Raw genomic sequence first — 22,275 nt, 5'->3', positions numbered from 1 at the left:
AATTAATAAAAGTGATTTGAAAAAAACGCTGTACTAATTGAAATGTGTACTGCATAAGTACAACTGGAATAAATAAACAACCATTTTATAACAAATAGTCTTATCTTAATATAATGTAAAAAATATGTCTTCAACCAATATTTTGTCCAAAACTTGATTAGATTTATTAAATTCTTTAGCCGATTGTACTATGAACGTTGTATAAATATAAAAAATACATTCTAATATTTTAGTGTAAGCGTTACAATTTTACATTAGTATTTTTTTAGTATGCGTTTAAAATAGTAAACTACGTCTCTACGGTTAAAAATGTTAACAAAAATCTACTTTCGGGCAGCGTTTCATTGTTATTATTGTTACACACTTACTTCAATTAATTATTAGTCATACGCAAATACGCATTTATATAATATAAAACAATTAAGTTGTTTTTAAACTGATAGTGATTAACGCCCATAAAGTAAAAACGTACCAATTTTAACAATAGTTCTTAAATATAATTACATATTGTTACCATGTGTAGTATGTATCAATGTATCAGTAAGTACCTTCTAAATAATTGATATATATCTTTCTCGTAAATTTCTCTATTTGCCTATTAGGAACAGCTTAATTTTTACTAGTCACGTTTTAATAAAAAATACATTTTTGAATTGATTTTACATGCGTCTAAATTACAATATTTAATTTAATAAAATTGACAATGAATTTAATTGTTTTTTTTTTTTGCCAATTATTCGTCTTTTGTGGGTGAATTCAAAAACTCGCTTCATAGAAATTTTCCTTATGCATAAAGGTTGCGATATAATCAGAATTGAACATTTTTTATTCGAATAATAAATTATAAATAATTTCTTCGAATACATTTTTTATTCGACCAAATCCAAGATGATTTAAAAAATCGAAATTAAGTTTTTTTAATTATGTCAACAATAATATATTTAGCCTATAAAAAAAAAATATAAAAAAACTTTTAATAAATCATTTAATCAGTTTTATTTTCGATTTAAATAATAATTATTCGAATATTTCTTTTATTCGACCAAATCCAAGATGATTTATTCGAATAAAAATATTATTCGACGGGTTTTCAAATTAAATAATTATTTAGATAAAAAATTAGCTAAATAATGCCCAACTCTGGTTATGTTGGTTAACTTCTGGAGCAAATTTTTATTTTTATTGTCTTGGCATTTTGTATAATTTCTCAGGCGTATTGTTGAGATTTATAATATTAGATTGCTATGCATTTGTATATTGTAGTTTAGAAATTTTGTTTTTTTAAATAATTCAGAAATCATTATAGCAGCATGAAAACATCAAATGTTTATAAATTTCCAAGTAATATTATCAAGTCGGACAAATTTTTCGATTCAAGGTTATTCGCAGTAGCCAGATTCAACGCGTTACGCACATTAAACGCGCCTGTACACCTGTTGTTTTCTACACGGGTGCGGAATATTATGCTGAAAATAAATTATAGAACGTAAAATTTAATGTACATAATATTCAGATGAGATTGAGATCGCGGCGGTGTTTTTTCTTCGGGGCGTACGGTTTGTCGGTACACGGCCGCGAGTTTCGCGCCAAACAATATCGTTTTCTCCATGGCCGCAATGGAATTTTCAGGTTATGTTCGGTCCAGTCGTTTCCTAACCGAGTAACACATAATAATTATTATTCGAGAAATACCCCCCCCCCCACCCCCCCGCCCGTCGTCTCCTCGTCACAAAAGAAAAACCATAAATTGCATTTGGACATTTTTCGGCAAAAAAAAAACGTACGGACGCGTTGAAAAATCGTGTCCTCGTTTGTATAATGTAAAAAAAACGTTTCCGCGAAAATTTTGATAATAATCGTGTAACAGTGCAATAATTGTGCAGCGAACGCATGCGGATTTCAATAAGAAATACGCAATAAACTGACGTCAGAGTCACGTTTTCGACATTGTCCGATGGCGGGCGCGGGCCGTGGCGGTGTTAACGCGGTGGACGGCGGGGAATGAGCGGAGGGTCCCGAACCGTTCCGATTGGGTCAATGTCTGGTGCGTCCGATGTTTTCCAAAATGGAGTTGTGATTAAAATAAAGTACACGAGAAATTCTGACCATTTTTCTCAGCCCGCGATATCATGTTGTGTGTTCACGTCTCTCGGTCTTAGGTTTTCCATTATAGTTTTTGTTACGGTCGCATAACAATATACAAAACGCAATAATAATAATAATATAATATAGCTGTTATTAATTTATGCCGCTGCTCCGTTCAGATAGCCGTTCTCCAACGATGTACCACCACTACCCTCGTCAGGTATAGCAGCGTAGTATGTGGGCCGCGAACCAGGCCAGATAGGCGTATCAGAAAATTACTTTTTTTTTTTTTCTTTTATCAATATAAGTACGAGCAATAAATCACGTTTCTTTTTCGTTTCTTCTGGCCGTTTCCCCGTTTTCATTTTTCCTACACGTTGCTGTGTGTCTTATACCCGTGGAGAATTATGTAAACCAAAGTGCCGACATTTAGATAATCCGTTCGAGTGCTGAGTGAAAATCGTTTTTGGGCCGGACCGACGTTTTTGTGGACATGAGCGGAAGGCCTAGGACTACTTCATTTGCTGAGGGCAACAAGACGTCTCCGAATCCTCCGATTCCCTTGGGCGGAATTAAAGTCATAAGTAAGTATTATTCCAACAGTACTTTTTTTTTTTGTAAAACAATTTTTCGGGGCTCAAAGTAGTGGTTTTCGCCCGTGGTTATGGAGAGTAGCTTTACAATCGAGAATTAGGTTTAATAAATTGAAACACGACGTCCGAATGATTTCCATAATAATTGTTCGATATGATTACTCGATGTCATTTTATGCTGCTGAACACAACTAGTGCTTCTCGACTATTGTTAGCTGTAAAACTGTCATTAAAAACTTGTAGGTACTAGGTGCGGTTAAGATTTTAATGTTTTTATCCTATCGATATAATGTATTATTATTTGGCTTCATAATTTTGCTTAATATCTAGAGTATAAATGTACCCGAGGATGTTGGAAATTTGTTAAAAATTGCTTCACAATTTTTGCCTTTAAACTTTTAATCATTTTTATTAGCGGTTAATTAACAAGTAATGAGGAAGAAATAATACAACTAGGTATTTTTTCTTTTACTTTCAAACTAGTTATTGTACTTTAATGTAAAGCAATTATTCCTATATTTTAATTTAAAAAAATTACTTGTTCAATAAATTGTGTGTCTTTAGAATCTGTAATTACTTTAGTTTCAGTATAACAATGTCATAGCTAAACTCTTAGTATTGAGTTGGAATTATTTTAGTTAGATGTTCAGCATTTAATATCAAACTTCAGGCTACAATATAAAATTTCCTATAATTTATTATCGAGGCTGAAATTGTATAAATCGCCTAATTATCTTCAACTCTTTAGCATATATTCCTATTTATGGTAAAAAATGTCTAAAACGTTATTCAGAAAAATTTAATTTATTTATTTAAAGTTTCTCGTATGATAAGAAATTTGTATATTATACTGACTGTTGCACTTACCTCCTTATACAACCGCGTTACACTCCTTCTAACCAAAATTTTAAATCAATTTTGTTTGAATCAATGACCTTTTAAATTAAAAATATACCAATTAGTATAATTGTGCCAAGTTTATTTTGAAATAATTGAGATTTTTTTCAATTCAATGTCAATGAATTGGCTTGCATTGTTAATAAGTTCAGTAGTAATGGATTTGCATCTTCCGTGTAATCATAAGGAGGACGATGATGATATTCCTATTTGGAATCCATCTGTAGTTGCAAATGCTGAAAGATTAAGGCTTCAAGGTATAATTAATTTTTACTACTTTAGTTATATGTTTTAAGTATCTTATTTCATGTTGGTACATTTTTTTAAAAACTTTATTACTACCTATATAACACATTTAATTTAAACATTTTTTTTTTTTTATGATAATAAAATAAGAAATGGTCTAGACAGTAGTTAAACATATATAATTATTTCATACATTATAATTTAAATGCCGTATTGATATTTATTTATTAAATTTAATAATAAAATAAAAATAAAGAAATTTATTAATTAGGTTAACACAATTTAATTAGGCCAATACATTAAAAAAACTACATTTTTGTTCTCTGTAGCTTATTATTTCACTTGAAAATTTACAAAATTTTTTAAAACATTTCATAGAACTATTATTCTATTTTTATAATAATTTTACGTCATTTTGTTATGTAGTTTTAAAATTTCACTAGACTTCTTGAGTTTGTTCCAAACAAATAGTATTAACCGTTTGTATGTGAATGATGAAATATTACTATTAGATTTATTTATTTTGTCTCCTGGCAAAATAAGTGAACTGTAAAAATGTATAAAGTATTTCAGTCAAAGGGCAATCTATTTAAATAAATTGTGACAATATTAATTTGTGATATATTAAAAATAATTGTATACACTTTGTATCTTTTTTGTGAGAAAAAAACATGTTTATATTTTTTGTTTGTTAGTAACATAGCCAATCTCCAATACTGTTTAGTAAACAAACTATTTTAAATTTTACTTTGTATTATAAAAAAATATTGTTTTTATAAATGCAGTTTAAAACAAAAATATTACTTTTATTGTTATTGAAATAAATAAAAATTTAATTTAATAATGAGTCTGAATTCTGAAAATAATTTATTAGCATGTAAGTGATACCCATATTGGACCAACGTACAATTTAAATAGGTATTGTACTCTAGACTTTCAACTTATTTTGATAATTATTATCATTTTTAAAATTTAAATTATAATTTAGCTACCTATATGAGAATGACTTGAAAACTTTTTATTACTTCTATTGTTACTGATATTGCTTGATATTATTAACAAATTTAGTAATATTGTTTTTTAAATATAATATTATAAAGATTTTGATTACAATAAATTTATGACTACTTAAAAATCTTAGGTAGTCATAAAAGTGTTGTTATAATAATTAAAAAGTTATTGGATTGCAATACATTATTACATAGTATACATTTTTTAATACTGCAAATTTAAAAAAAAATTCTTTATAACATTAGCTATTCTACAGTAAAAAAATTAAATAATGAAATATTTTAAAAACCGTTAACCATAAAGTATAATATACTTTAGCGTATACACGTATTTCAGCATCAATGTTACGATCATCGGTGCTCACAACAGACTGAGACTAGATCAATTTTTTTAGCTAGAACCTATATGTGTGTTTAATACCTCTACACACCTATATCTGTGTAGAGGTTATTCATGGTAAGGTTTTAATTTGGGTTAAAATCAGTGGGTTGTGGAACACACAGTGTTGGTTGGAAGCATGGCTTTGTTGCTAAAAATTCCGATTGATCACACCTCCAAGAACTAGCAACACCGTAGGCAGCTTAACCACAGCACTAAGTGGTAACTGCGACTGACCACTGCCCTACCCCATGCCCTGTGTTTTTTTATTTTTAAATTATTTACAATTTCCAAACTTTTGATATTAAGCTAAATTTGTTTAAAAATTGTATTATTCATAATTACTTTAATTGTATAAATTTCTTTATAAATTATTTTTGAAAATTTGTTTTAGGCAAAGATGGAAATAAAGTTACCACAGTTGTGGCAAATCCATGCCAAGGACCGGATCGACCCTTGGAGGTGTCGTACACCGACACAATGGTTATTGGTAATGGAAGTTTTGGGGTTGTATATCAAGCCAAACTATGTGATACAGGCGAAATGGTGGCTATTAAAAAAGTCCTTCAAGATAAAAGATTTAAGGTATTTAAATAACCCTTCGAAATTAAGTTGATAATAAAAAATAAATAAATAAAAAGTTTCATAACTATAAATTGTAGCGTTATCTACACTATATAATTAATAGTTGAAATTTTAGCTCAACTTTGTTTTTACATTTTTAACATAGCATATTATTTTAGAATCGCGAACTTCAAATAATGAAGAGGTTAGACCATTGTAATATAGTGAAATTGAAATTTTTCTTCTATTCGAGTGGCGATAAGGTAATAATATTCATAATTAATTTTTATTTTTCTTAGTGTTCTTGTTTACATACATTTTTTGTTTTCGCTCAGAAGGACGAAGTTTATCTAAATCTAGTTTTGGAATATATACCTGATACCGTGTACAAAGTTGCGCGCCATTATAGCAAATTAAGGCAAACTATTCCAATCAGCTATATTAAGGTATGTTAAATGTAATGGATGTTTAAATTGTTTTGTTTAAATACGTTTATATATTTATTATAGTTGTACATGTACCAGCTGTTCCGAAGCTTGGCCTATATACACTCGTTAGGTATATGTCATCGTGATATAAAGCCTCAAAATTTATTGTTGAACCCTGAGACTGGGATTTTAAAATTATGCGATTTCGGCAGTGCTAAAACCTTAATCAAAGGTGAACCAAACGTATCCTACATATGTTCAAGATATTACCGAGCGCCTGAACTCATATTTGGAGCTATTGACTATACAACAAAAATTGGTAATTATAATTATTTTTTAAACACATAATTATTGTTAGCAGCTTAATATTAATTTTAATTAAAAAAAAATTTACGTATATATTGATATACACAGGGTGCGGCGCAGGATTTGACCGTTTTTGACATGCAAAATGCTAAGTTTGTAGGATTGATAGAAAGTAGGTAGGGTCGTTATTTCATTGTCCACGACATGCCATTTTATAGTTAGTAGCCATCACGCCTTTGTGGGGACTTAGGTCACCGAGTTTTTTGCTTACAATACGTCTGTACAGACTAGGTTGTAAACACTGCGGAAATTAAGACTGTATTTTACTATTGATTATTATGATCCTGGTCCCACTTTGTGATGGGTAAATCAATTTCGGATGAGAGGAACGGTAATGAAAAAGAAACCTGTAGACCCAAGAAGAACTGTAGGGTCCCCGGAAAACATGGATACGGTAAGGCAGGCATTATCGAGAAGCCCGTGCCAGCTCCCCACGTCTTCAAACTTGTGTTAATGAAAATGGGCATCACCTCACAGTTGTCATTTTCGCAAATAATATTTTCAAATAGCCGGTTAATACATGTGTCTAATAAAAAATAAATACTTTTATTTCAATAACTGACGGTATACTGCGTATTTTATCAAAGGTCTATTCCTGTGTCCCATTCTGTATTTATAAAAAAACATACAGGAAATTAAAATTATAATATTTTTTTGTATTTTTATTAGATGTATGGAGTGCCGGTTGTGTATTGGCTGAACTAATGTTGGGTCAGCCAATATTTCCTGGTGATTCTGGAGTCGATCAGCTAGTAGAAATAATTAAAGTCCTAGGTACTCCGACAAGAGAACAGATTAGGGAGATGAATCCAAATTATACAGAATTCAAATTCCCACAAATCAAATCTCATCCGTGGTCCAAGGTAAATTTTTAGTAGATAACATTTTTAACAACTAACAAGGAAGGTAGGAAGGTTAGGTAAGTGGAGTGTTTTAGAGTTTGCTCATATTTTTTTTTATTTGTTATTAATTACTTGCTTAACACTAATAGCCGTTCTCACTAGTTTAACCTAAACATTTAGTATAGTATAACAATATAAAAACTATTGGCTAATAAACTACACAAAAATGTTAAGCCAAACTAGTGAAAATGGCCATTAGACATTTTTTTTTTTAAGTTATCTGTTTTAAGCGTATTAATATCCAGTTATGTTAAAAGCTATTCAATTAATATTCCTTTCATAAGAATAAGCCTGTGTAGATGTTTCATAGGTTTTTTTGAAAAAACAATAATATATTAGGATTTACTTTTGGCCGAACCTCAGTTTATTAATAATAAAAAAAAAAATTTATCATCAATTTTATTAAGTACAACTTAAAGTTTGACGAATTGCAGTGAATAAAATCTTACAACTCTAATGCTATAATTAGTAACAAATAATGAAAATAATTTCTTGCTATTAAGTTTAAACAATTTCAATGAAATTAAGAGGAGAAAAAACTACTTATTATAAAAATTCAAACTATCAAGAATAACAATACTGATTTGAGCAAGTTCAATTTACAGAACTTTCCAACTTAAGCTAACATTTTCTAACCTCCCTTGTAAGTATATAATATAATATATTCTGTAAGATTTTTTTTTCTTATTTAATTCTAAAAGACCCAAAATTTTTTTTATTCTTGTAACCAATATAATGCAATAATAGTTACATATAGTTTTATTATAGATTGTTGAAAATAATTTTAGTATGAAAACAAATCAGATTTATGATTTGTTTTTGAATTTACAATTCTCAATGTAAATTAAGTTTTTTTGTTGTGTAAATATGGTATTATATTAACAGATGCAAAAAATACAGACGTATGTGTGCATTCTAATGTTTTTATAATAAAAATCTAATAATTATACTCAAATTAAATCAAAGTTTTTTTGGGTTTTTTAGATTAGAGTAAAACTAATGACTTATATAAATTAAGTTTCTTAATATTTAATGTGTGATGTTTTTAAAACTATTTTATCAAGACATGTTGGGGAACAACTTTAATTAAATTTTTTAATGGGGTTATTGTTCCTTGCAGTTAATGCTACAACGCATGTCATTCCCAACAAACAGCACTGTTCATCAAAAAATTAGAGTAAGTCTTAAAATGACTACAAGGCAGTGTGATATATTCTAACCTGTTGTTCATGTTTAGTCATTTAACCCATTGACATGCTCTTCATAAAAAAAGAGTTTTTAACTAATTTATTTAAGTAAAATTAAAGTTGTTAATAAATAAAAAAAATAAAATTTAAACTTTTATTTAATGAATAAATATGTTTATTTATTTTATTAATAGAGCTCTAACATGTCTTTTGAATTATTTATAAAATTATATTAGTTTAGTCAAAATCAAAATGTAATGTGGAGTGTATTTTTGAAGCGAATATTCTATGTGTTAACCTAAAGGCGTCATTTATAAAGGTGTTCCGGATGCGCACGCCATCTGAAGCAGTTGAACTTGTTTCTGTATTGCTTGAATACACTCCATCTCTTAGGGTGTCTCCTTTGCAAGCGTGTGCTCATACTTTCTTTGATGAGCTTAGGGACCCGCACACCAGATTACCGAGTGGACGTTCATTACCACCGCTTTTCAATTTTACACAATTGGGTAAGTATCGTAATATTTCGCCTTAAATCTTAGTAAAACATATTCTAAATAAATATGACTTGTAATTATTATACAAATAGAATTGAGCGCTGCGGGTTCATTAAAATCAGCTTTGATACCTAAACACCTTAAAGATTCTGTTGGAAGTGGAAACGAAGTATCTGCAGCAGCTAGTGGTGGGCCGTCGACTCCTGAAAATATCAATCCCGAGAGCCCAAACCACCCGTCATCTTCGACAACTTCTAGACAACCATCAAATGAAATCGTTTAATAGGTAAGTAAGTACAATAATACTTCAACAAATTATTTTCTCGCAAACATATTTTATTTATTATCACATACAACATTTTAGGCTGGTTAGGTTTTATATTTTGTAATATATTAAATATATTGTAGCCCAGGTCCTAATTTGAGTTGACAAAAGTAGTAGTGTAAAAGCACAATCTCAGCTGCACTACCTCTGTCGACGCTGTGTGAGAATTAATCAATTCTTCAAAAATATTAACGTTTTAATTATTTTTATTTTGCAGTGCAACTATGAAATGTCTTGGCAATCAAACCTACTCAAATTTACAAAGGTAATATATATGTATACCAAAACAACTAAATACAAATACAACATTATCATATCTGAATTGTTTTTTTTATAATTAGATAAAAGAAAATGTGTATGTAATATTTTATTAGATTGCCAATTTTGTTATTAGGTAAATTTGTCGATACCTAAACTCTTTTTATGGGGAATAGATTTCACAAATTCTAAACTGTTTTCAATGGTCATTTTTCACTAACTACTTTCTTTGTTCATTACAGATTAAAATTATTGGAATTAAATAATCAGTCTTATTTTAATCAAAACATTATCATGTTTTTTAAGCTTTTTTTTTTCTAAGGATCTCGTCAAAACGTGTAGCCTTTTTAAAAACAATTTTTATCTAGAACCCCAATACTTGCCTTTTGTGTTAACTTTTAAGTCCAAAGATCATATTTTATAAACAATTCAAATGTATTTAATAAACTAATATTAATCCCTGTTGTAAATATAGTACAATTTTTTTTTTTTTTTTTTTGTAGTTCATATATTATATCAGTGAAATATGAAGAAATAGGTCTAAAGCTTTTAAACCATTTATACGTGTTATCAATTTAGGCCGATTAATAATTTTAATATTGGCAGTTGACGCTTGACTTGTATATACAAAAACGTGTTTCGTATTATCCACAACATAATATAATTGCATAGATCATCTTGTTTTTTTTTTGCACACCAACGTTCCTGAATTTTGATTTAGATGGTTCATCATCTAGTTTACAGCTGGGCTGTTATGATAATTTAAGCCTTTTAAAAAAAATTTGAATGAATACAAATATTAATACGTATGAGCTTTATATTTTTTAAATTGCAAAAATGATATATGTATTTACACACCTATGAACCACTAATGATGAGTTACTCTTATTATTGGTTTTAAAAATATTCAAACATTAAAAAGTATGTGTTTAAACAAAAAAAAAAAAATTATTATTTAATAATGTTGTGCTTCTATTTTTTGTGTTTTAAGTTTACTGTCACTGTGTAGTATTCTGTTTTTATATTATAAAAATAAATATATATAAAATATATATGTCAGATTTATAACAAAAAATTCATTCCAATGTAAAATTTATAATTTTTTCTGTTAAATGTCATCTGTGATTCTTGAAATTGTGTTATTATTAATGCATTAATTTATTTTAAGAAATTATTTGAAAGGCTCTGTTTAATATTTATTTATTTATTCTTTTGTTAATGACATACAAAGTTGACAAAATTCTAGAAATTATGTTTTATGTTGTAAATGATATTAACTCAAATAAAAATACATCAAAGTTCAAATAACGATGTTATAATAAAACGCATGTTTCACAATGTGTACGTAATAATTATTATTTTCATTTGCATGTGTTAGTAACGGCAAATCTAATTGGTTATTTGTGTGCCATTTGGCAAGTATTTTAATGAAATTAAAGAAAAAAATTTAATGTTACATCATCATCGGGTAGTCTTGTAAGAATTACGATATTATTATCATTACGGTGAATACTCTAATAAATAATGCAGAAGGTAGAGCATCAAATGTAGGCTACATGTACACGCTACTTATATACTTAAAAAATATGATATTGTTTTTTTCATTGCTCATAAGAATACTGCTGTTACGTATATGTAGATATTATGTTAGAGCTCAATGTTGTTTTTGAGAACAATTATTAGCTGCTCTTTATTATTTTGTAAAAGTGTAAATTATTCAACATTAATATTTAATTTGTAAATATACTTATAAAAAATATATACATAGAAATATAGTCGATGGCTAGTTTTAACATAAGCGAGTATTTGAGTTTTTTTTTTTTTTATTTAGACTGTACAACGTACAACATTTTTAATACTAACTATGATTACTATTTCAATTTGTTGTTGTTTTTTTTTTTTTTTTTTGTATAATCTATATACATAAGTGTTTCTTTTTTTTATAATATTGAAAAAGAAACGACAACATGTAATATTCTTGTCTCTCTATACTTTTTTTCTGTGGTAAAAATCTTTTGTTTATATTTACCTGATTTAATAATAACTGCAGTCTTTGTGGCCGTATTGTAATAGAAATTAGACAAATATTTTACCTATTTAAACTAAATAATACGCATATTATATGTAATAACCATGATGTCAAAATTGGGAATTATTAGTTATGAGATAAAAAAAAAAAAAAAATTGTTAGTTCGTAGCATATATAAGGATAATAATTATACATATATATCATATACATAGGTAAATAAACAATATACCTATCTAGTTTTGTTGTATTATTTGAAACGTTTTTCTGTTTTTGGTTTCTTTGACTATTTGATAATATTAACTGAATAATAATCAGTATGCTTTTGAGGATAAAATATGTTTTGAACATGCATTGATGACGACTACTTGATTCATACTTGAAGTTATGCCATTGGAAAATGCAAAGAAATATGAATAAACAAGTTAACGATAGGTATTTGTTTTCACTGTAAAACAGGTATAATATAATTTTATCTTATTAATATATTATTATAATTTATGTTGTCTAATTTCTATGCATGCAAACTATTATACTTTAACAAATCTACTTTTGAAGTTAAAAATATATTTAAATTTAAGAGGATCTATTCTATACTAAAAATACAGTAATAATATTGGAAGTGCAATTTAATTTCTAATTTTTGAACTGCGTATAGCAAGTTATATATAATTAATAATGCACCATAGACGTAAAAATTACTACTGTGTAATTATATTATCTTAAATAGGTGTATGAAGTGACGATAAAGTATAAACTTAATTTTTGTTAACCCGAATTAAACAGCTAATATCCTTACTTGTTGCCAATCTCTGTCTCTGTTATGAATTGTTATTAGAAATTTAAAGAATAGTCAAATTAGTATAAATTATAAGTTTAAAAGTAGTAATTAGAGTAGGTAAAAAAAATTGGTTTTATTATTCACCGAATTATATGTACACAGTTATAGCACAAGTTGTAATGTTATATTATTATCAATAACTTATTGCTTCAAATTTGTTATACTGACATTTTAATTTTGTATATGTTACCCAGTCCAATAAAAAATGATCTATATTAGTAGATTGTGAAAGAGATGTCACTCTGTTGCTTGGATAAATTGTTGTCAAACCATAACCTTTTAAAAAAAGTTAACAAAAATTGGTGTTTCTTTAACAAAAAGTGACAGCAAAGTACTATTAAATTAGTTTTATTTTGTAATAGAAATTTTAATATTACGATGGTAATGTAACGAGTAAAATTATTTCATTAAGTTTCAAAAGTTACCTGCCAATGACTGCTATTAAAATATTGTGCCAGAACACAGCAGTACTCTGCATGTTCTCAACAAGAGGTTCCACTTGTCTAAATGTTATTAAAAATAATATTAAGTTATTAACAAATAACAATTGTCCACTGAATTCAAGTTAATTAACCATTATATTATAATAAATTCATAAATCAATGGCAGCCGTTGATTAATGTGAGGAACTTGTTTAATATGAAAGAAAGAAAAAGCAAGTTGTACAATTTTGTTGTCATTTTATTTTTAGTAAGCATAAATTAAAAAAAAAAAAAAAAAACAATCGGTAAATTACTACTATTTTGTTCCCACTATAAAATATAATTATACGTAGATAGGAGTACCTATTATAATTTACCAAAAATGTTTACAATCTGTACAAGTGTTGGAAGATTTCATTAGGGATAAAATCTTATGTAAATTTAAAGGTTATTCATAATTAAAATTTAAAATTACATATTTATAGTTTTTAGTTTATAATGAAACAGGAACATACATTAAGATACACCAATTATAAAATATGTTGAAAATAATTAATTATAAAAAAAGCAGCTATCATTTATATTATCTCAAGTTTTAATTACTCATCCTGATTTTCTTTGGTTCTGTATCTTCTTCAATCTCGTCCGCTTTTCTTTTGGTTGTTTGGTCTACATTAATAATTTCAACGTTATCTCCATCAATATTTTCATTTGATTCACCTGGCATTTCTATTATGCAATCATCATCGTCATCTTTTTCTTCTTTCTTTTCATTATTTTCATCTTTGTCTTGTTCGGACTTTTTGAGTTCATCCAAGTTACCGAAAATTTCAAACTCGGGGTCTTCTTCTTGAGTGTGTTCTTTATGATGTACATTAATTTTTATACCGTAATTTTGAAAATAATCATCGACCGACAATCTTGACCCATCTCTTACACCCACCTGTTCTAAAGTTTGAGAATATAAATCTAACTCGTCGTCTTCATCACTTGAAATGATTAGAGTCATATTAAGTAAAACATCGGGTGCCACTACATTTAACTTCTTTTTAAGAACCAAGTCCTCTAGTTGCCGTACAGTGAACTTATGTATATCGGTTGATAAAATAATTTGGCCTTCGGTAGAGCACACCGTGCACTTAGGATTAGGAGCGACCAATTTTTTGTCTCTCATCATAAGCACCCCCTTATGATTGGGCATCTCTCTTAAATACACCGTTTGACATCTTTGGAACTGACCTCTTAGTATTCTTAATGCGTGTATCACAATTTGTCCCCCGACCATGGCATTTGCTGTAGCGATTGCTGGAACGATGTTACCAGCCATTGATTTAATATCAAAATGACTGTTAAAACGTATGTTAAATATTTTCGATCGGATATTACTACAAGCAACTACAAAGTTCATGTAGTCATCGTCATCTTTGTCCCAAACCAAAAACTCATTAGACTTTAAAAACTTTTCCTTGATATTTTTTACACAATCTAAAAACATGACAACATACTGTTCCAACGATAATATCACATTGTCAGGTTCATTTTTGTAATTGGACGCTTCTATTTTCTCTATAATAGACTCATCAAGAGGTACAGGCTTGACTCCTTTGTCTTTATATAAATCTTCCATGCTTAACAAATATTGAATGTCATCAATAAAAAATTTTGTGAATAGCATAACTGGATTGTAATTGTTGGTCTTGGCCCATTGGCGTGCCGATATCTTACTCTCGCCATCGCCTTTTTCATCCATTGACACGTCTTCTTCCGTTTCGCCAAAAAGTTGTCCAAACAAAAACTTTGCCCATATTATACAATGAATAGGTTCTTTTGGAGTGTTTCGGATTGTACACATTGGGAATGATTTGGGTTCAGGTTTCGGTACACATTCGTAACATTGAGTCATTGACTTTTTAATCAGTTCAACCTGGCCGTTGTAGCCCATCGTTCCAGATTCAATAAGTGGAACGTCAGCAGAGAGACACATGCGATTTACATGATTACGAGCTTTCCGATTGTCCAAGGCGTTTATTACCAACTTAAACTTTTTAAAAAACGCTGTACCATACTTCTGATCCATTATGTCGCCCAGATGAGAGTTGATGTTCACGTTTGGGTTGAATTTCAATACGCTCTCTCTGGCTACATGCGATTTGGCTTTTCCCACGGAATCTTTGTTGAACAGGAATTGTCTGTTCAAGTTGCTCACATCAATCGTATCCAAATCGATAACCTCGAGATCGCGGAAACCCGTCAGTACGAGGTTCTTCAACACTTCGCATCCAATACCGCCAGCACCGACCAATAAAAGCTTGGAGTTTTGAACTAAGTTTTGCATTTCTGGCTGGAACACACCAACAATGTTTGCTGCCATCGTTTATTGCGGGTTTCGTAAAACAACTACAATACACTAATATTATACAAGCTAACTGTACGTTATTGTTTTATACAACGTTATGACAAAGCGTGTATTATTATTATTAACAACTACCGCCAAACTCACCACTGTGTGTTATAAGTAATAACGATTTATATCCTTGTCCTTACACTATTCATACGGGGTCGCAACTATAATCTGTGTATAGAAAAACGCAAACAAACAACAGCTATAACAGCAAAATAACGCCGGACCGGATTCACACTTTATTATGGCGCACTGTTGATAAAAAATTGATACAGTTGTGATTCTTCATGGAAGAAAATATAAAATATTGGTATCTAGGTGGTAGGCTATCAATAAACCTAAAAATGGTCCATGTGCTCTATGACGTCACCAATAGCTGTTATCACCACAATACGGTAGTCCGTTATCAATAGTTAACGATACCGCCAATCTGGTACTTACTAATACTTACTATGCCGTTGCCAATAATTTGTATTTTGTAAGCTGCAATGTTATTAATTTGTTATTGTTGAGAATTTTAACGTTAAATAATCACGATTAATATAATTACATCGATGTAATGGACGTTGTTTGTAAGTAATTGATCCGTTTTTTTTTTATCTGCAACAAATTATATGTAAAAAACGAATATAAATGCCTGTTCGACAAACTTGAAATATTGTGACAAACTATGGTTCCTCGCGTGACATTGGTAAGTTAAAAATGTTACATTTTTGCTAAAACGATAATATCGTTTAGTTTAACTCGAAGAAATTCTGTTTGTAAAAAAACGTTAACAAAAGTTAGCAAAACTGTAATAGTAAAAACATGCATTTTTTTTATAGCTAGACGCACAAGTTCTCGATGAATATATTTCCAAAATATTTATTGATCAGACAGTTAGAGCTTTGAAATTTTTACCGGTAAGTGTTTTCTTATTAAAAATCTTGAATTTATGTAATTTAGATATTTAACTAGTTTCTCATAACATTTAAACAAAAAATTATAAGTTAAACGGAACACTATGGTTTAAATTAAGTTTTATAAATGTTCTAGAACGTTTTTATTCCATTCACAGTTAATAAAGAAACATTGTTCTGGACTGTGGTGTTTATCGATAAAAAATCAATATTTTTATATTGCACAATCTACTTGACTTTATATTTTAGTACAATGTACCTAATTTATTACACTCGCTAAAATTTATTGAGGATAACAATTTAGATACATTGCGTACACTATTATGTCTAATTATTGAAATTTTTTTTGTTTTACATACATTTGAATAATTCAGACATGGATTGTCAATAACTTGAATGTGGAAATTAACACATTACTACAATGCCTTCTTACATATGTAAGTAATAGTATTTATATTTATATAAATTTAAATATTGAGTTTATTTTTATTATTGTATTATTAATTATTCATTTATTTTTGAAAACTAGTATTCAGTATCGAAATCAAAAGCATCATTTGGTCAACAACTTCTTGGTGTCAAGTATAAAGCAGACCAGTTAACAGACATTAAATTAGTTCTGTTAAACGTATTAACAATCGGAGGAAATTATGTTGCATCAAAAGTAGAAAGCCCTTCAAAAAACTTCATAAACAAAGTAAGTTTAGAGGAGTAAACTCACTAAATGTTTAATTTTAATATCATATTTTGATTATTTTATTTTTGATAATCCTGTTTCAGTTTAATGATTTGAAAACAATTTGTATTGTTTTAAAAGTGGCTTCATTTTTAAATTTCTTGACGTTTCTTCGACAAGGCAAGTATCCTACACTTACTCAACGAATTTTAAATCTATCACAGGAATCAACTCGTAGGAGAACTGTTGGTTATGAATATATGACTAGAGAAATGTTATGGCACGGTTTCTCTGTAAGTGAGTTTTTTTTGTTAAATCATGTTATTATTAATGGAATTTTTATTTTGAGAAATAGCCGACAATATTTAATTAAAAATCAATGTTTTCAAAAACGTGTTATGTTACGTTAAATGTAACTATTTAATTGTTTCTGTGGAAAAAATTGCATTTAGCTTTTTAAAATTAAATTAAAGAGTTAACTGAAGAGAGCAATATTTCTATCAATATAATTTTTCAAGCTTATATACGATAAAAATAAGTTAACGAATTATTAAAAATAATAATCATTTGAAATTTATTTTCAGGAACTTTTGCTGTTCACATTACCTTTAGTCAACTATCAGTCGGTTAAACATAAAGTCAAAAGACTGATTTATTCGTATTCTTTAAGTGCAAGTGACAAATGGATCGACAAGTCGCCAATATTGAACGCTAGAACAGTGTGCACGATATGTCAAGACAAACCTGTTTTACCTCACCACATGAAATGTTCACATGTATTTTGTTATTATTGCATTAAAGTGAGTAAACATTTTTTTTAATAGTTGTAAACTTAAAAAAAAAAAAAAAAAACCACTGCTGTTAAAATTCGTCATTAGTATGTGAAATTCTCAAAAAAATAATTACCTACTCTGGTATATTAATTGAAGTGTAAATTATTATTTTAGTGTGGAGTCAAATAAGTTGTATACATTGGGCAATGCAAAACTGAACACATTTTTCTAAAATCTTTAGTAATGTTCAACACACTTAATACTAAAATTTGTACCTACTAAAAATGTACACTTCTTAGAACTTGAAAAATCCAAAAATAATTTTTATATTAAGAGGACGCTACCCAGGCAATTTCTAAGGAGTAAAGTATAGGCAATATTTCGAAAAATTTTCAAACTAGAGTTTGAACTATAATGTATACTTATTAATACAGTAATTAGGATACTTTGTTGTTGATTGCCATTTTTTTTTGTCAGACTACCACAGTCTTTTTTATAGGACAAGTATGTGAGGCCAGTATTAACAGTAAATTTACCAAATTTTCACATTTTATTTTTATTTTTAGTGATTTGCTTGCAAAATTGTTATGCGACTCTCAGTTTGATCGGTAGTGCTATATTTTTAAAACAACACACTAGTTTTATCAGTAAAAATGTATAAAAATCTTTAAGCTTGCATAATAAAAAAATTAAAAAGAAAAAGATTTTAAGCAAAAAGAGTGAACATTCCATTGCACCAATGAGTGAACATCGGGCAATCGTATGTGTTTAAATAATATCCGAGTAGGTCGATGGCACCTGTGATGTCACTTATCTTTTTCAACGAGCACTGCCTAATGAATAGATAGCCATGTCACTTTCAGCTACGATAATTTATGAAGACCTGTAACTAATCATGCTTGGTCTCCACTATATGCTACGATCCGTGCTAACTTTAAAAAAAAATGTATATATTTTTGTCTTGTTTCAGACTATGAGAATGGTAGATGAAAAATTTGAATGTCCAGACTGTTGCCACTACGACAGTGATATATTACCTGTGATAATTGATTAAGCGAGAAATTGCCTATCTATGCTTACAAATGGAATTATTAATGGGATAGGTTATAGGTCGATTGTTAATTTTTAAGGTTTATTTTTATTAAAGAATTTTCGTTGATAAGTAAATTTTTATTATAAGAAATATAATTTGGTTATTGTATTACCCTACAAATGTGTTATATTTTTGCCACGCGTAATATACACGTGTTAGACTTGAATTTTTATATTTTTCATTTCGACGAATCATGGAAAACATTTTTTTTAAACCTACAAAAAATTGTTTTCTCATCCTAATTGATTTTTGTACATAATATTATACGACTGTATAGTTATTTCTTTCGACTAAATAGTTGGCAATGGATAATCTTATGGTATTTTATAAAAATACATTCTATATGTATTTTGAGTACATGAAAACTTATTAATTATAACCCAAATAAGTACCAAAAAAAAAAAAAAAAAACAGCCAAGATTATAATGTCCACTAACAAAACATTTATTATCCAAATATATTTCATTGCTCCAATGGATAAAATTTGTATGTAATCACATACATATACATATATAATATATACACTCGCTGTGTATATATAAATAAATAAATAAATCAACTAAAACATTGGCTTAGCTCGTTAACACTACATTTTTTTTCGTTATACTATAATATAATTTCATTTGGTTATTTTATTTCAAAAATAACTTTAACATTACATTTCAAGTATAGTTTATGGTTAAAAGTCAAACGTATTATTATGATTTGGTCTGACATAATATATATATATATGTACATCAGAGCTTCACAAAAAAAAAAAAAAAAACTAAGGGAATTACAGTCGTCAACAATATACAATAGCTTACGGATACAACATAATATTATAAGTATAATTATTTACAAATTAAATAATAATCATAACATAATAATAACTTTAATACAATAATAATAATAGTCTTTTTTCCATATATTAATATTTTTCTTTTATTTATAATATATATATATATAAGTATACTTTTATAATAAATTACAAATTTATATAATATAAATTGTCGTTAATTTACAATGGCTGGCGCGCTAAGAGAAATACACTACGAACAAAATATATCGAAAACCGACATACGGCAAGTTAAACGTAACCGGGTAAAAAAACCAAAAAAAAATAAGGATCTTTAGGCTAAAGATTTTTAATTAGTGTTTGTTTGTTTTTCGTGCTTCCCAAATAATGATTTATCACAGATTATCTATCACTAAAAATAGTATTTTTTATCTGGGAGTTTTGTTGAAAAAAAATTAATCGGTAAATCGGTATTGGTATTGGCATGCTGTTATTATTATTTTTTTTTTTTAAATTATTATCAAAAACTTTAGACAATAGGTACATAATGTTATATATATTATAAAAACGATTTTTTGATTGTCGACAATAATAATAATAAAAAAAAGTAAAAACCTCGCAGAAGAAATACACAATGATAACATAAACGAAGTCGTATAATTATTTATAGAAAAATATATATTGTAGGAACTCCTCGTGTGTGGCTGGACGTGGGCGGTGGCTTAAGTATAAGACACGGTTTACAGCCAAGGGCCTAGGTCGCGTTCCATGAGCGCCGCCGCATCGGTTCGGCCCATGAGCCTCAAGACGTTCAGCAGATCGGTGACGGACGTGGGTTCCCTGTGTCTGGCTTCCCACAAGTCCAGTATTTGATCGGTGGGACTGGGCTTTACCGCGAAGTAATTGATGTAACTGAGAAACAAAAAAAAAAAAAAAAAAATGGTAAGTGTAAGGATAAAGTTTTTGAAGTGTGTGTAGACAGTAGAGATCAAAATGCCCGAAAAAACCGGAAAAGAACGGTTTTTTCCTTAGGTCTCGAAAAAAATGGAAAAATTGGGACTTTTTTTTAAATAATTAATTTCAGAAAAACGCATTTTTTTTTTAGATCTGATGTAATAAGCAATAGGAAGTCATAGGCGCTGTTTCGATTTTTAACTTGGGGGAGCTGGACATTTTTTTTAAATTACATATATAAGTAAATATAATTTTTTATTTTAAAATTGTCTAGCATTGGGGTGGGGGGGGGGGGGGGGGCTAAGCCCACCCTAGCCCCCCCGTATTTGCGCCTATGCAGGAACTTTTATTTCCGTATAAATAATGATCATAAATTGTGTTTGAATCGTATGCGGAAATACATTGAAAACAAAGAGACCAATATATTAGCGATGAAGAAATGTTTTCATCACTTAATAATAATAAATGATAATTAATAAGTTATCTGTTATTATCAAACTAAAATTTGATATTAAATATTGAAATGCCAATTGTTGTAACTTTACATGCTTTTACTTTATGACTTTTATTCAACTAAAGAACAGAAAATACCTAGTACAAGACTGATAATAAATATTTTAATAATAATAATAATTAAGAAATTATAAGACTGTAATTTGTTGTTGAATGTCAATTGTTATATTATTGAAATTCATTTTGTTTTACCAGAGTATGGAAAATTTTAATTTTTAGAAATATATATGTTATATACATTATGTCATATTTTCTTGTAAAAAAAAAGTATTAACCCAGATAAGTGAGGACTAAATCCAAAATGATTTTAACTTAACTAGGTCCTTATTTCATAAAAGATTTTAAAAATTATAACAAATTTAAAAATTACAAACAAAAAATCATCATAAAATCAATACATTCCTCGCTCCGTTTGGAATCTATCATAAAAATAACTCTAAAAGGTAGGTAGTTCATAGTTAATATTACTGTAAAAGTGTATTGTCATATGTTGCCGTACAGTTTATTCTTTCCCCCCCCAATTTTCCCGGGTTTTTTTTCCTGATTTCAATTTTTCAGGAAATTTTCAATCTCTACACGACAGGTGGGTCGGTGCTGGATACATACCGGTCCATGCGGAGACGCTGGGCCAACATCCTCCAGTCGTTGCTCCTAGAATTTGGCGGATCTAAACATTGACAGAGTTGCTTACGTAAGACTTTACTAAATCTGGACAAACAAAATTGTTAGTGACAACGCACAACGCACAACGCGCACAAGTAAAGCCAAAGTACATGGTGTAACTTGTGAGCATAATAATGATATGAACTTGGCTTGGACGACACTCACCTAAACGGCGCCGTGTCGCACGAGGTAACGCTGCTGGACCCGCTGCCGCTGGTGCTGGTAACCGTGCGGGGTTGCCGGTGGGGCTGATTGCCGCCTGCTATCGACGACAGACTGTTGGGGTCCTGGTTCACTTTGAACGTGTGTTTGACGTTTCTCAAGGACCCCGTGGCCGACGTCTGTGACACGCACACCCTGCACGACACGTTCACCCACGAGTCCGGGTACTGTTGGTCGAACGGTTCCAACGTGAACAGCACTATGGCGTTCGAGTTCCACAGGTTCGCGTAAGGTATTTCCTGATGGAGAAAAAAAAAAACGAAATCCGGTAAAAAACACT

At 29.1% G+C, this 22,275-nt stretch overlaps 4 protein-coding genes across 9 annotated transcripts in view; 2 read left to right on the top strand and 2 right to left on the bottom strand.

The window, feature by feature from the left end:
* The first annotated feature begins 1,793 nt into the window (after window positions 1-1,793).
* On the top strand, window positions 1,794-9,970 carry LOC126834155 (glycogen synthase kinase-3 beta-like). Of its 5 annotated transcripts, none has more exons than XM_050565891.1 (9): window positions 1,794-2,669; window positions 5,605-5,795; window positions 5,954-6,037; window positions 6,110-6,220; window positions 6,284-6,521; window positions 7,238-7,431; window positions 8,962-9,163; window positions 9,244-9,437; window positions 9,694-9,970. In XM_050565891.1, exons 1-8 carry the CDS (start codon window positions 2,579-2,581, stop codon window positions 9,432-9,434), a joined length of 1,302 nt encoding a protein of 433 aa, XP_050421848.1. In that variant the 5' UTR covers window positions 1,794-2,578; the 3' UTR covers window positions 9,435-9,437; window positions 9,694-9,970. The 5 variants fall into 5 exon arrangements, with proteins under 5 accessions (XP_050421848.1, XP_050421849.1, XP_050421846.1 ...); XM_050565892.1 differs by having other exon boundaries at window positions 1,800-2,669; window positions 8,977-9,163; XM_050565889.1 differs by lacking the exon at window positions 1,794-2,669 and adding an exon at window positions 3,703-3,832 and having other exon boundaries at window positions 6,113-6,220.
* A 3,382-nt stretch (window positions 9,971-13,352) lies between these two features.
* LOC126834699 (SUMO-activating enzyme subunit 2) lies at window positions 13,353-15,673 on the bottom strand. Its single transcript, XM_050566808.1, has one exon. The coding sequence runs from the start codon at window positions 15,392-15,394 to the stop codon at window positions 13,619-13,621; it is 1,776 nt and encodes a 591-aa protein (XP_050422765.1). The 5' UTR covers window positions 15,395-15,673; the 3' UTR covers window positions 13,353-13,618.
* Window positions 15,674-15,855: 182 nt separating this feature from the next.
* On the top strand, window positions 15,856-18,983 carry LOC126834700 (peroxisome biogenesis factor 2-like). Its single transcript, XM_050566809.1, has 7 exons — window positions 15,856-16,115; window positions 16,249-16,326; window positions 16,698-16,760; window positions 16,853-17,020; window positions 17,104-17,292; window positions 17,584-17,799; window positions 18,743-18,983. Exons 1-7 carry the CDS (start codon window positions 16,095-16,097, stop codon window positions 18,824-18,826), a joined length of 819 nt encoding a protein of 272 aa, XP_050422766.1. The 5' UTR covers window positions 15,856-16,094; the 3' UTR covers window positions 18,827-18,983.
* A 1,150-nt stretch (window positions 18,984-20,133) lies between these two features.
* Window positions 20,134-22,275, bottom strand: part of LOC126834601 (netrin receptor UNC5C) — a 71,529-nt gene continuing 69,387 nt past the window's right edge. Inside the window, exons 14-16 of one of the 2 annotated variants that reach the window (XM_050566648.1) lie at window positions 21,939-22,234; window positions 21,717-21,818; window positions 20,134-20,555 (exon numbers count right to left, since the gene is read on the bottom strand). In XM_050566648.1, the coding sequence (XP_050422605.1) occupies window positions 20,384-20,555; window positions 21,717-21,818; window positions 21,939-22,234 (570 nt within the window). In that variant the 3' untranslated portion in view covers window positions 20,134-20,383. The remainder of the gene's footprint in view (window positions 20,556-21,716; window positions 21,819-21,938; window positions 22,235-22,275) is intronic. The other variant, XM_050566649.1, reaches the window with a different exon arrangement.

The sequence above is a fragment of the Adelges cooleyi genome, unplaced genomic scaffold, assembly GCF_023614345.1.
Source record: "Adelges cooleyi isolate 19-005CV unplaced genomic scaffold, UGA_ACOO_1.1 ACOO_flye_CR_arks_rails_tigmint_CR_PRNA_21, whole genome shotgun sequence".
Classification (NCBI taxonomy): Eukaryota; Metazoa; Arthropoda; class Insecta; order Hemiptera; family Adelgidae; genus Adelges; species Adelges cooleyi.
This window is presented reverse-complemented; position numbering and strand designations above follow the sequence as displayed.

What these genes read in the sequence shown, in the direction of transcription:
- LOC126834155 (XM_050565887.1), top strand. Translation starts at nt 3,733, where the DNA reads ATGGATTTGCATCTTCCGTGTAATCATAAGGAGGACGATGATGATATT. An exon ending in TCTATTCGAGTGGCGATAAG is followed by an intron (nt 6,038 to 6,109) that starts GTAATAATATTC and finishes GTTTTCGCTCAG; the next exon opens with AAGGACGAAGTTTATCTAAA. An exon ending in TTTCAATTTTACACAATTGG is followed by an intron (nt 9,164 to 9,243) that starts GTAAGTATCGTA and finishes TTATACAAATAG; the next exon opens with AATTGAGCGCTGCGGGTTCA.
- LOC126834699 (XM_050566808.1), bottom strand. Translation starts at nt 15,394, where the DNA reads ATGGCAGCAAACATTGTTGGTGTGTTCCAGCCAGAAATGCAAAACTTA.
- LOC126834700 (XM_050566809.1), top strand. Translation starts at nt 16,095, where the DNA reads ATGGTTCCTCGCGTGACATTG. An exon ending in TACAATGCCTTCTTACATAT is followed by an intron (nt 16,761 to 16,852) that starts GTAAGTAATAGT and finishes TTTGAAAACTAG; the next exon opens with TATTCAGTATCGAAATCAAA. An exon ending in CAAAAAACTTCATAAACAAA is followed by an intron (nt 17,021 to 17,103) that starts GTAAGTTTAGAG and finishes ATCCTGTTTCAG; the next exon opens with TTTAATGATTTGAAAACAAT.